At 40.9% G+C, this 12,813-nt stretch overlaps 1 protein-coding gene across 1 annotated transcript in view; it reads left to right on the top strand.

Annotated features, from left to right (window-relative positions):
- Positions 1-12,813, top strand: part of IRAG1 (inositol 1,4,5-triphosphate receptor associated 1) — a 117,097-nt gene that overhangs the window by 100,651 nt on the left and 3,633 nt on the right. The window contains 2 exon segments of the mRNA XM_047070566.1: positions 7,704-7,820; positions 9,228-9,362. Of these exon segments, the coding sequence (XP_046926522.1) occupies positions 7,704-7,820; positions 9,228-9,362 (252 nt within the window).

Raw genomic sequence — 12,813 nt, 5'->3', positions numbered from 1 at the left:
TGTTGGGCCCATTTTCATTATAGATAACCTCCCAAGCTCCCCACTCCCAGAATCAGTCTATTTTGCTCACCTCTCAGTATATGCAACCACCAACCTATCACTCCATAATGACTCATCCCACTTTAGTCTTGAAGTTTGTCTAGCAACTCCTCACTTTGATACCTCACCCTGTATAAGCTTACCGTTCCTTCATGTTGCATAGGGTACTTTTGTTTCTTTCTTTGTTTCCTTGGCTTCTTGATAATTACAAAGAAATTAAAAAGGGGTGACAAACTAACAACCATGTGGAAGTAACCAAGGTTACAGAAACTTATCAAGTCCGTAGAGTCATAATGTCTACTCCATGATCTCTGAATCTCTCGAAAAATGGTCACTTGATTCCCTGAGTGAAAAGCACACTAAAATTCTCCCTTCCAATCCTGCCTTTGGATACACAAACCCCTTCTCCAGAAGAGTCACCAATAAGGCTCTCCATTCTTAGCCTACAGAATCAACCAAGGCAAAAGATCTATGTCCTAACTCTTTGAAACAGACTCTAATCATGATGGATCAGGACCTGGACTCTGTAGAACTATTGCTCAGTCCAGCTGAGAGCTTTGGTCTGAGGCAGTGGGGATCATCAAGAATCTGAGCTATCCTTGGTAGGAGAAAGTGAGATGGAAATTAAGGACAGCAAAGCATCAGCCCCAAATCAGAAATGACAACAGGATGAGGATCAGTAGTGGCATCACCATTCCAAGGGTGAGGATAGAGACAAGTCAAGCAATAAGCTCCAGGAAGGTATCTACAATTCACCCTTTTCTATTCAAAGAGACCACCATGATATATTACCCATGCTGTGGCTATTGGGGATATACCCAGCCTATAAGGATGGCTGCAAAAAGGGGAGGACATATTCAAAGAGGAGGGATTCAAGACTAACAATAGCTTTTCTGCTCTAGATTTATAAAAGGTGCTAAGTGGTTTCCATCTGAATTCATGAAACTAGAAACATTAATAGATTGCCAACAGGCTAACAATGAGGCAATCTGTGACTGAAAATAAGTTCATATCTTCTATTCTAACACAAGTACAGTCAATTCTAGCTACCTTCTCCATAGTGTTAAAGAGAAAAAAAAATACATTATAAGTTAATATACATTGTTTTCTAGATTGTTACAATGGGCTTGATTTAAAGTGATTTCACATTTCCCTAAGTATACAGTAACTAACTAAGCAGGAAGGGAAGTGACTAAGGTGAAAAATGATAAGAAGATGAAATTACCTGTGGCTGCTTCTCAAGCAAATATCTGAGAGCTGATTGCACTGACCAATGTGATTTGAGAGAATTCTGAGTGTTGTTTTTGTAGGTCACCTCATAGTAAATTGTTCTTCACTCAACAAAAGTCTAGAGACCTGTAGAATTAGAGGAAGATATAGAGAGCAATATTTAAAGTTAATCTTAAAGATTAAAACAGAAAACAGAATAAAGCTCACAATGAGTTCCCCAAGTAGGAAGAGCTATTTATTCATAGACTTTTATTCTGTCATCCTCAACAATTAATCACCAAGGTCTAAGCATCTAGAATGCACTCAGAAGCTCACAGTCTAATGGGAAAGGCATATGGGAAACAGCCCAGTATAATACAATGTGATACCATAAGGAAGTACAGGTTGCTAAGGCAACAACACACAATGAGTGCCTTAACCCAGATTTCCTATAGGTGGGGGGAGGTGAGCCTCAGAAAATGTTTCCTCTAGGAATGTACTTTTAAAGTGAAGGCCTTTTGTTTCAAAGGGGCACATGCACCCCAATGTTTATAGCAGCACTATCAATAATAGCCAAAGTATGGAAAAAGCCCAAATGTCCATTAATGGATGAATGGATAAAGAAGATGTGGTATATATATACAATGGAGTATTACTCGGCAATCAAAAAGAATGAAATCTTGCTATTCACAACTGTGTGGATGGAACTAGAGGGTATTATGCTAAGCAAAATTGGTCAGTCAGAGAAAGACAAATATCATATGACTTTACTCATATGAGGACTCTAAGACACAGATCAGATGAACACAAGGGAAGGGAAGCAAAAATAACATAAAAACAGCGAGGGGGACAAAACAGAAGAGACTCATAAATATGGAGAACAAACAGAGAGTTACAGGAGGGGGTGTGGGAGGGGGGATGGGCTAAATGAGTAAGGAGCACTAAGGAATCTACTCCTGAAATCATTGTTGCACTATATGCTAACTAACTTGGATGTAAATTAAAAAACAAATTTAATTAAAAATTTAAAAATAAATAAATAAATAAATAAATTAATTAATTAATTAAAAAAATAAAGTAAAAGCCTTTAAACCTGAAGGCTATGTAGTTTAACCAAGTGAACTGGAGTTTAACAATGTTCCAGGCTCTGAGGCAAGAAATGGAGTAGTCAAGGAATTATAATAATGATGGTGGTGATAATTACTATTATTATTTACAGCATGCTTACTTTATGCCAAGTCCTATTCTAGTTGCTTTACATCAATGATCTCATTTAATCTTTACAATACACCCCTGAGGTAGGTATACTATCCCTATTTTACAGATGTGGCAACTGAAACAGAGAAATCACTTGCCTGAGTAGATAGCAGAACTCATGCTTTTAACCTCTTAATAGACCTTCCAACTAGAAGAATGGAAAGAAGTTCAGTATGACTGGAGACAACAGGATGCATTTAAAGGCTATTTTTATAAGAAGCCTTGTGAGCTACTGTGAATGACCTGATGACTGGCTGGCCATGGAGTAGTGTGGGGTGAGAGCAGAGAGTGTACACAGAGCAGTTCACTGAGGGACTAGAAAAATCATGGATGTGAATGATATATGGCATTAGTTTCATAAAAAGAGTCATTATAATGATATATCACAGAGAAATATTCACTATAATCTCTAAAATAAATACTTTTCTACATTTTTGAAGCAGCCAGGGTAAATTGCTTAAAGGCTCTATATGACATCAAATGTGTATAGTAAACAACTCCCCTTTGCTGATAGTATTCTGGAATGAACTGGCCCTCCATCAACTAGTATTGTACCCCAGAAATCTGGGACTGAGTAACAGGAATAAGGAAGGTCTTCTAGCTTAGTTCCCCTGGCTGAGCTTGTCTGAGAGGGTCATGGCAATGGGAGTGGCTTAGAGACATCACTGAACCCAAAAAGGTAAGATCTGTCCACTGGAAAGAATTGCAGTCGCTTTCAAATATTGTTTACCACATACCTCCCAGTTAAACAATACACTTTGACTAAAGAGGCCCTCGCATTACTGAGAACTGAGCACAATGACAAACATTTTTGACCCAGTGGACATGAGAAAACAATGAGCCTCATTTTAATGAATCATCCCAGAGAGAAAGCATGCAAGAATTCAGGCTGGGAATAGATGCCAAGATCCATGAGTGTTTGGCCCAGAAATCTCTAGGGTGGGCACAGGCTGTGCTCAGCTCCAAGTTTACAGCCATGAATAGAGATTCCTTCGGCTCAATCCAAACACTGGGTTCTCAGGAAATAGCCATTTACAGAAAGTACCTGCCCATTTTACAAGATTAATAGGCAGATTGGATAAGCCACAGTGAAGCCAGTGTAACTCAACAAACACTTAAAGGCACTTACTGTATGCTAAGCACCATTATAATTCAAGTGCAGTCTCTCTCCCTGTGATCCCAGTCATATGGAGGACGGACATGTATATAAAACATAAAAATGCCCTCTTTCTGAGTTATGCTGTAACAGAAGTACCATGAGGACATAGAGGAAAGGAGAGATCACCTTTAAACAGAAGATACAGGAGAGGTGAAAACACTGGCAAAGCTTCCACAGAGGAGACGGTATTTGATCTGAGTCTTAAAGATACACAGCAAGAAACCTCCAGGTAGTTAGAGAAGATATGTAAGGAATGATTAGTTCAGTCTAAGAGTCTAGAGATAATAACAAACATTTTACATATTGTGTGTTTCCCCTACTTCCCACTCAATGTCCATTATTAAAACAAAGCCTCTCCCAACCCATCTCACATTCTAAACAAGCACCCTTTAAAAGAAGGGCAGTGTCTTAGGCCATGGCCCAGCGTAAGGGCAAGAATAGCTTCACTCAGCAGGGATCGTGAAACCTCACACACCACTCAGAGCCCCAGAAAAATACTTCTATTGAAAGGGAGAGCTCAAGAAGTTGTGGGAAATGCACCTTGACATGAATTTAGAAGACCAAAGTGAGATTCCCAGCCAGGCCCACTAACCACCAATAATGTGAACTTACACAAGTCATTTGCCAGGTGTCAGGCTGCACAGGGTCAAATTCAAGCTTTACCACACACTGGTTGTGTAATCTTGAGCTGGTGATTTAACCTCTCTGAGCCTTGGTTTCCTCACCTGTCAAACTGAGAACCATAGTATTACCTATCTCATGGGTCATTCATGAATCTTAAGTGAAATCTTACCACAGAGCCTGATACATAAGATAAATGTTAGCTCTTATCATTGAGAGGGTCAAGTGAGAGGATGTATGTAAAAGCATGTTAAGAACTAAAGCCCCAGAAGTGAGCTGAGTCAGACAGGGTGATCAACTCAACCTGGGTCAGTTGAACTCTGGACAGAAGACCCATATGTTTAAAGGGTCACTGAAATGGGTTTCCTGGATCTACCAGGGAAAAGATTTAGTCTCCAGAGAGCAGTGACCTGAGGACAGTGAAAGTTTGAATTCCTTTGATTCTGAAATGTCAGAGTAATATAAATCCAGCTCTCCATTAAAGATGTAAATAATCACCTGGTATTTATCAGCTTGGATATTTTTATGGATCAAGTTTGAAAGAACCTCAGATTGCTCCCAAAATTTACCAATAAATTTGTTACATAACTAATTGTGATGATGATGATGATAATAAATATCAGTTGAGTAACATATTCCAAAAAATTTACCTATATTTCTTTTTTTTTTTTAATGTTTATTTATTTTTGAGACAGAGAGACAGAGTGAGTGGGGGAAGGGCAGAGAGAGAGGGAGAAGGAATCCCAAGCAGGCTCCACAGTGTCAGTGTAGAGTCCAATGCAGGGCCTGAACTCGTGAGTAGTGAGATCATGACCTGAGCCAAAACCAAGAGTCAGACACTTAATTCACTGAGCCAGGTGCCCGTTTCATTTCTTCACTAATTCCTATCCTACTATCATCAGGTACATATAATATTATCCTCATTTTACAGTTGAAGAATCTAAAGTTCAGTAAGAGTTAAGAATTTGCATATATTGGAGCTGGAATTTGAACCCATGTTTGCCTCATGTAGGTTCTTTTCCTCTACACTCCACTATCCTCCTTCATGCATGTTTGTCACTAACCTCTTGGGTTGTCAGCAGCAGGTAAAAGAAATTAAAAGCCTGATATCGCTATTTCATTTCTAATATATAAATATATTTCATAAAAGAATTGCTTTCCCTGCCCTTGGCTGTAACTATGTTTTTCTTCTCTGTTCCAATCATTTGCACAAATAGGAAACTGCACATTAGGCAAAGGTCACATGGAAGGGAGTGGATAATGTAATTTGCAAAAGGAGAAATGTTATGAATAGCTGATATTTTTAGAGTGTTATCTTTCTTGTTCACAATGGGTTTTGGTTTCCATCCTGATGAAATGTAAATTTTACAAGGTCTGAGGAAAACTATGAGGTGGGAAACTGATGCCAAGAATGAGAAAATATAAGGCTCACTCGTAAAGCCTATCTGAGAGGTGCGGGCAGATAGCAGCTGCGGTCTTTCAGAGTCCTGGCTGAAAAGCTCAGCTCACTGTTTTGCCTTGTTTGAGGGCTCCTCCAAGACATGACTCCCATTGGGATTTCAGACATGTAGGTGGGCTGCAGGATTTATAGGGGAGGCATGGCCATCAGGATACTTCCTTTAAACTCATGCTCCCATACTTCAAATGGACTCCTAGCACTGCCAGCCATCCTACTATGATTTTCTAGCATATTTGTTTTCCTCCTTCTCACATGACTCATATACCTTCTCCTCTCTTCTCAAACATTCTTAGGCCTCTCTGCCACTCACTCTCAGCATATGACCTTGTCTTACATTTTATAGAGAAAATTTAAGCTATTAGATAGGAGCCCTCTCCTCTTCCTTCACCAGATCCCCAGCCCACCATCTTCAATCTCTTTCCTCCCTTTGGAGGAAAGTTTATCTACCTTTCTAAGGTAGGTCTTTCCTACCTCTCTTTTCAAATAATTTGTTCCTTTGGTCATCCCCTTTCTCTCATCCTTTCGACTGGAACATTTATATCCAAATTCAAATGTGCTTTCATCCCTTGACCCACTTCTTCAGCTATGTATCTTCACAACACACTCTTTTACTCTCCTTTTCAATCAAATTATTGTGTCTAGATCTTCCTCTTTCTCATCATTTCAATCTGTCTTTGGCTCCTATCATTTCACTAAAGCTCCTCTTGACCTCCATATTATCAAATCTAATAATCACTTTTTCTGGACTCATCTGACGTGGACTCTCAGAAGTGAATGTGTGACACACTTAACTCTTCCTCCTTGACATGGTCTCCTCTCTTGGTTCCCAGGACTTCACAACTCTTCTGGTTTCCACTTACCTCTCTGGCTGCTACTCCTCAGTCTCCTCTGTAGGTTCTTTCTCCACCTGAGCTAACAGCAGAGCTGCTCAGAGCTTGGTTCTGGGTCCTCTTCTCATGTTTCCTCAAACTGTCTCCCTAGACAATCTTATCCATTCCCCTGGCTTTAAATGTCATCTATATTCTGATGACACCAAACGGTATCTCTAGCCTCTAGAGCTCTTCTCCAACTCACTTTGGTATATCCAACTACCTACTTGACATCTCCACCTGGATACTTCACTGGCATGGAAAATTTATCTTGTCCAAAAGCTAACTCCTGCCTCATTGCCTCTTTTTAGTTCTTCAAATATCTTTACATCTTTTGTGTCTCAGGGTCTGCACATATCCTGCAACCTCCCCCGAGGATGATCTCCCCTCTGCTACAGATATGGCTGACTTTTCACCTTTCAGGTCTGTGTTTCAGTTACTCCACCTCAGAGAGGTCTTTTATGAGCACTCAATCTAAGAATATCCTCCCCTTATTGTTTTCTGCACCACAGAGTTTGTTTCTTTCATAAAAGTTATCACAATCTATAATTAACTACATATTTTTTTCCTTCCTCTTTTGGGGCATTCTCTCCCGCTAAGCTCATGTTGAAAAATGCTTTTTTTTTTTTTAATCATCCGATGTATCCCTAGCACATTGCAAGGTGCCTGTGACTTAGTCAGTACTCAGTAGATATTTAAATGAATGAAGCAAAAGATGGACTACAGGAATGGAATAACTCTGAACATTTTGGTCCACCTCCATCTTCCTAATCTAAGTGCTGTGGAGCTCCCAAAAACCATCTGTCCACTTATAGCATCTCCTGGAGTAAGAATAAAGGTGGATTTCAGAGCATGAAGAAAAAGGGACCTGGGATAATACCCAAACATTATTTGATGTTTGGATGTCTAGGGAGGGTTCTTGGGTGAGGACCTTTATAAAATCTTGTCTCAAAGTAGAAGGATTGAAATGAACTCAATCAAGAATGAGTTTCCTCACTTCTGATCAGGAATCAGGCCAAAGACATGGTTTGGTTTTCAGACACCGAGTCTTTCCCTGAAAGGACACCCTGTACTTCCCTCTTCTCACTAGTGGAAAGACAAATGCAGACCCAGATTGTGAAGCCTCTGCTCCCATGCCAACTTTGAGCTGCGTGGATATTAGCCAGGAGACCACGGCCAGGATGGAGGAAGAAGCTTACAACAAGGGGTGAGTCAGACTTTGTCCACCCAGAGGTCACCTGGTAGGTCTCAGAAGATACCTTGCCATGTGCTTTTCCTGTTTCTTAGAGGATTTAGGGAAGCAACCAGTGGCCCTAGGACCTCCTTGCTTCAGTAAGGAACTACTGAAAAGAGCAGTACTGTTCCACAGGAAGGACAGGAGGAAGCAGGGTGAGAGGGTGTGGTTAGGCAATAATTAGACTGCCCTCTTTTTAGGCAGAAAGCCACCAGGATGCCACTGCTCAGAATGGTCTGGAACTAAGGCCCCTGGGTGGGTTCCTCTTGGTGGTGCCTGAGGCTTCCTGACACGTGCTCAGAGGAGTCATATTGCTACCAACAATCCCAGGAGCAGCTGTAACTCTACTTCTTAGAACTTCCCCTGCCATCTCTTCTTCCTGTAAACTGGAGTCCCCTCAACTTCCAACTGTCCCCTATTGAGCTTCAGTAACACTGTGGCCCATTGTCAGTCACTGAGGGGACGGAGTACTGAGGAGGGCCCAAGTCCAGCCAAGTAGAGAATTATCTCTAACATAATTCTGGCATAGCATCCTTTTCTTCACATCCATTTCTACACATCCATTTCTTCACATTTCTGTGAAGAAAGTCTTCGCAGCTTCTCAGAGAGACATAGCTTCCCACTTACATGGAACTTGTGGGCATCTATATGGCAGTCATATACAATGTGGTGGAATTTCCCTAGCCAAACTGAGCTTGCCTTAAACATTCAGCTGTAGGACAATCAAAAAGAATATGTTCAGGGTAATACTGATCCTAGAAGAATAACATCAGAAAGATGTCTCTTTGGAAGCCATCTTTTTACCCACAACTATCCTCTATACTAAGCATGTACGGGGGTAAATACCTCCTTTGACTTTGTAAACATTTACTGAGTACCTCCCTAGGCCTAGTATGTGCTTATCACTTCCATAAAACTTCCCAACAAGCTATTGTGATGGGTGTCACCTTCCCTAGGTCAAGCTATATGCCTGGCACTGCCTCAAAACATTCCCATAGCCATGAAATGGGGGCCACCCTGTCCATTTTATAGGTGAAAAGCTGAAGCATCCAGGTTACACAGAAAGCAAACACACTGTTCTCCCTGCTGAATATTTTGTAGGATAAGAACACAATCAGGAGACTCTGCACCTACATTTTTCCCTGTCAATTTTGCCACATATTCACATATAAACAGGAAAGATGAGTGAGGAATGAGGGGAAATTGCACTGACATGAGCCACCTTGGGATTCAGTGGAGCTTCCCAGCTTTTTCCTGTTGTGTAGAACTACAGGAAGTGTATAATTATTGGAGGTGTTCAAGTTCCCACCTCTAGGAACTCAGGAAAAGATGCTCTGTGCCTCGCCTTTCCAGACTCCATTGTTACTTTTCACCCTGCAGATACCAGGAAGGTCTAAAGAAGACCAAAGAGCTTCAAGACCTGAAGGAAGAGGAAGAAGAACAGAAAGGTGAGAGTCTTGAGGAAGCTGAAGAGGCAGAAGAAACTGAGGAAGAGGAAAAGAACCAAAGAAGCAGGTTGGAGCCCTTGCCATTGCTGAAATGGGTCACAATTTATTTAACTGCACAGCATCCTGAGAGGTGCTACTCCAGGGCAACAGTGGGTCTAGGGTCCAAGTGAGCAGCCAATAGAAACCAAGAAGGGCACTTATTTTGGGAAAGAAGCAGAGGAAGGAGCCAAAATAGTTAAAAAAGAAATGTTTTCAAGAGCTGAGGGGTCAGAGGTGGTCAAGAGTGAGGCCAACAGCAATCAAGAACTTAGGACTAAGAAACTGACTGGAGTCCCCCCTAGCCCAACCACAGTTAGCTCATTTCCCAGATATTCCCATGAAAGAGCCAAGGTTAAGGGAGCTGTCATGAAGCCTTAGAGGTGGTTTCTTACAGGAACAGGAGCAGAGAGAACACATAGGGGTAGGAGACCCACTCAACTCATTGGCAAAGGTGAGTCTCCAACAGGTTCCACTTGGATTGGAAATACTTGGGCTTTCTTTTTTGATATACTTTATACTTCAAGTGTCTGTTTCCCTAAATCGGGGGAAAACATTAAACATGTAAACAAATATTGAATAGATCCTGCATCTTGTCCTAATTGTGCCCTCATAAGGGTCCTGGATTTTAACCATAGCCCCAATTTCATACATTCTGCCTTACTGTTTCTATTAGTCTTCAGTTTTGATTTTTAGAAATGTGGTTATAGAAAACCTGGAACACTTCATTAAAATCTTTGTTTTTAGACCCCCACCCAGGCTATCTTGGAGTCCAGGGTGGCTCCTGCCAAAATGATAATTATCCATTCAGCTGCTAAAATTCAAACAGGGTATGTGTCTGTGCCTCATTGCTTGACCAGTTAGTTTGAAATCACATGTGTGCAGTGAGTAAGTTAATAGAATGAAGATTAGAAGTGAGACAGATATGCTTCAAAGCACATAGGAACAGTCAATAGAGCCCATTTGGTGGAAGATTCAGCCAGAGTGAGAGGTCTCAGCCTGCATGGGTCAAGCCTAGTGTTCAAGGGAAGAGCAGTCTAGGAGAGCTGGAGAAAATCCTTCCCTGTTGAAAGCAAACCTATGCTAGGATGCACCATCTCCCCTAATGAAAGAACCCCTAAGTTTTGACAGTGAAAGCACAGTCCCTACTCCAAGCAACTGGATTCTAGTCTCCTTACATCTCTTCCTCTTGGGGGTCCCCTGCTCTTATTTATTTTATTTTATTTTTTTTAATTTACATCCAAATTAGTTAGCATATAGTGCAACAATGATTTCAGGAGTAGATTCCTTTTTTTTTTTTTTTAATTTTTTTTTTTCAACGTTTATTTATTTTTTGGGACAGAGAGAGACAGAGCATGAACGGGGGAGGGGCAGAGAGAGAGGGAGACACAGAATCGGAAACAGGCTCCAGGCTCTGAGCCATCAGCCCAGAGCCCGACGCGGGGCTCGAACTCACGGACCGCGAGATCGTGACCTGGCTGAAAGTCGGACGCTTAACCGACTGCGCCACCCAGGCGCCCCAGGAGTAGATTCCTTAAGGAATCTACCTCTGCTCTTATTTTTTAGAGATCACTACATTTTTTTAGAGGTCACTTTAATGTAGTCAAGCCCAGGCCTGGACAACAGCTCTTTCTTTGGCTTCTTTGAATACAGCTAAGACAGGCTAGAACTTCTAACACTTCCACATACCAAGAAAGAACAAAAGAAAATTAAATAGGGTACATGGGATATAAACAGTTTGGTTTACAAAGCACAGGACTGGAATCCTTATCTAGCTAATTTGATCTCAGCCAATGAGTAGCTCTGTCCCATTTTGTGAAACCGCAGGGGAAGTAAGTCTGGGCCTGAGTCCCTCTCTGTCTATCTCCTGGTCAGCAGCACATGGCAATGGCTGTCTTTCACATCCATCATCCAAAAGTGTCCTCTTGGTCCTGCCAATCCTGAGAGGACTTGTTCTCTCTCCTAACCTTTTCTCCCTCCTCGATTTACTTTTTGATCTTGAGAACATGCTTGTATCTTAAATGATGGATACCAGACATCAGCACAGCCTTCAAAAGTGTCCTTGTCCTTCATTACAGGGGTGTAGCTTCCCCTTTTCAGGCCCAGGGTGTGGCATCATCTTGTCTGTAACAACTAACACTGCTAGCATATGAACTGCCTGCTCATAGTTATATAGAGCTCCTTCCTCACCTGTCACCAAAGGAGACTGGCTCTGAGAGCCTGTTGTCTTCAATGCCAGGCAATCATTCCTGAGTCCTGTAGACATATGGTTGCCTGCAGGCACCTGCACTCAAACATGATTTTCCCCATGAAATTTTGGCATTGCATTAATAAGGAAGGTCTAAAGTTATTAAAAGTTCCACATCCTAATTAATGTATTTTAAAAATACTGGGCTAACCCCAGCAGTGAACCTTAGTTAAGAGATTCCACATCAAACACTATAGTCTTTTTTGTCTGAATTTCTCCTCTGTTATAATAATATACAGTTGACCCTTGAACAATGTGAGGGTTAGGGGTATCCATCCTCCATACAGTAAAAAACCCAAGTATAACATTTGATTCCTCAAAAACTTACTACTAATTGCATACTGTTGACCTAAAGCCTTACCAATAATAGTTAACACATATTTTGTATGTTATACATATTGTACAGTGTATTTTTACAATAAAGTAAGCTTGAGAAAGGAAAATGTTATTAAGAAAATTGTAAGGAAGAGAAAATACATTTACAGTACTATATTGTATTTATTTTTTTAAATGTTGCATAAAAGTGGGCCCATACAGTTCCAACTTGTTCAAGCATTAATTGTATAATAATGTAATCTGTTATAAATAGTATTTTCTGGAGTATCAGCTTAAATGAACATAGGGTGAATCAACCCAATATCTTAACTATATTAAAATAGAGAATACAGTCTTCTGACATTTATATGATACATTAAACAAGAGAAACAAAGTGCAATAGAAAATGTTAGCCTTTTCTGCCTATTCAAATCTGCTCCATGGGGTTAAGATAATGTTAGGCAGATTCCTTTACTTTTCCAGTAACTCTCAGAAAGCAGAACTCCTCTTGTCAAGTTTAAGTTCCAAGAATAATCTCATTTCATTAATTAAAATAGCCAGTTCCCTAAAATAGTCAAAAGCCTGAACTTAAAAATTGAACCTCTTTTCTCCCCCAACTCGTCTGCTTCAAGAAGGAAGCCTATATAGCAGGCAGGGGAGCATGGTTTCTTTGTCTCTACCCTCCCCCCTGCCTAAGCTTCACCAAATGCAGCACCTGACTCTCTAGAATCAATTCTGGGAAAGGGAATTGAGATGAAGGGGTAGGAAAGGTATTACTTGAATTGTACTGTGAGCAGGCTCCACGGCTTGGCAGGGGTTTAAAGCTGACTTGATGACTTTGATTAGTGCATTGCTTTATGGGACCTCTAGAGAAAACTACTCCTCCCACCTCCCAGCATACACACACATTCACACCGTG

The sequence above is a fragment of the Lynx rufus genome, unplaced genomic scaffold, assembly GCF_022079265.1.
Source record: "Lynx rufus isolate CCGP_SWC_20201006 ecotype Redwood Valley unplaced genomic scaffold, mLynRuf1.p SCAF_9, whole genome shotgun sequence".
Classification (NCBI taxonomy): Eukaryota; Metazoa; Chordata; class Mammalia; order Carnivora; family Felidae; genus Lynx; species Lynx rufus.
The sequence above is the reverse complement of the archived record's forward strand: the minus strand, read 5'-3'. Positions and strand labels throughout refer to the sequence as shown.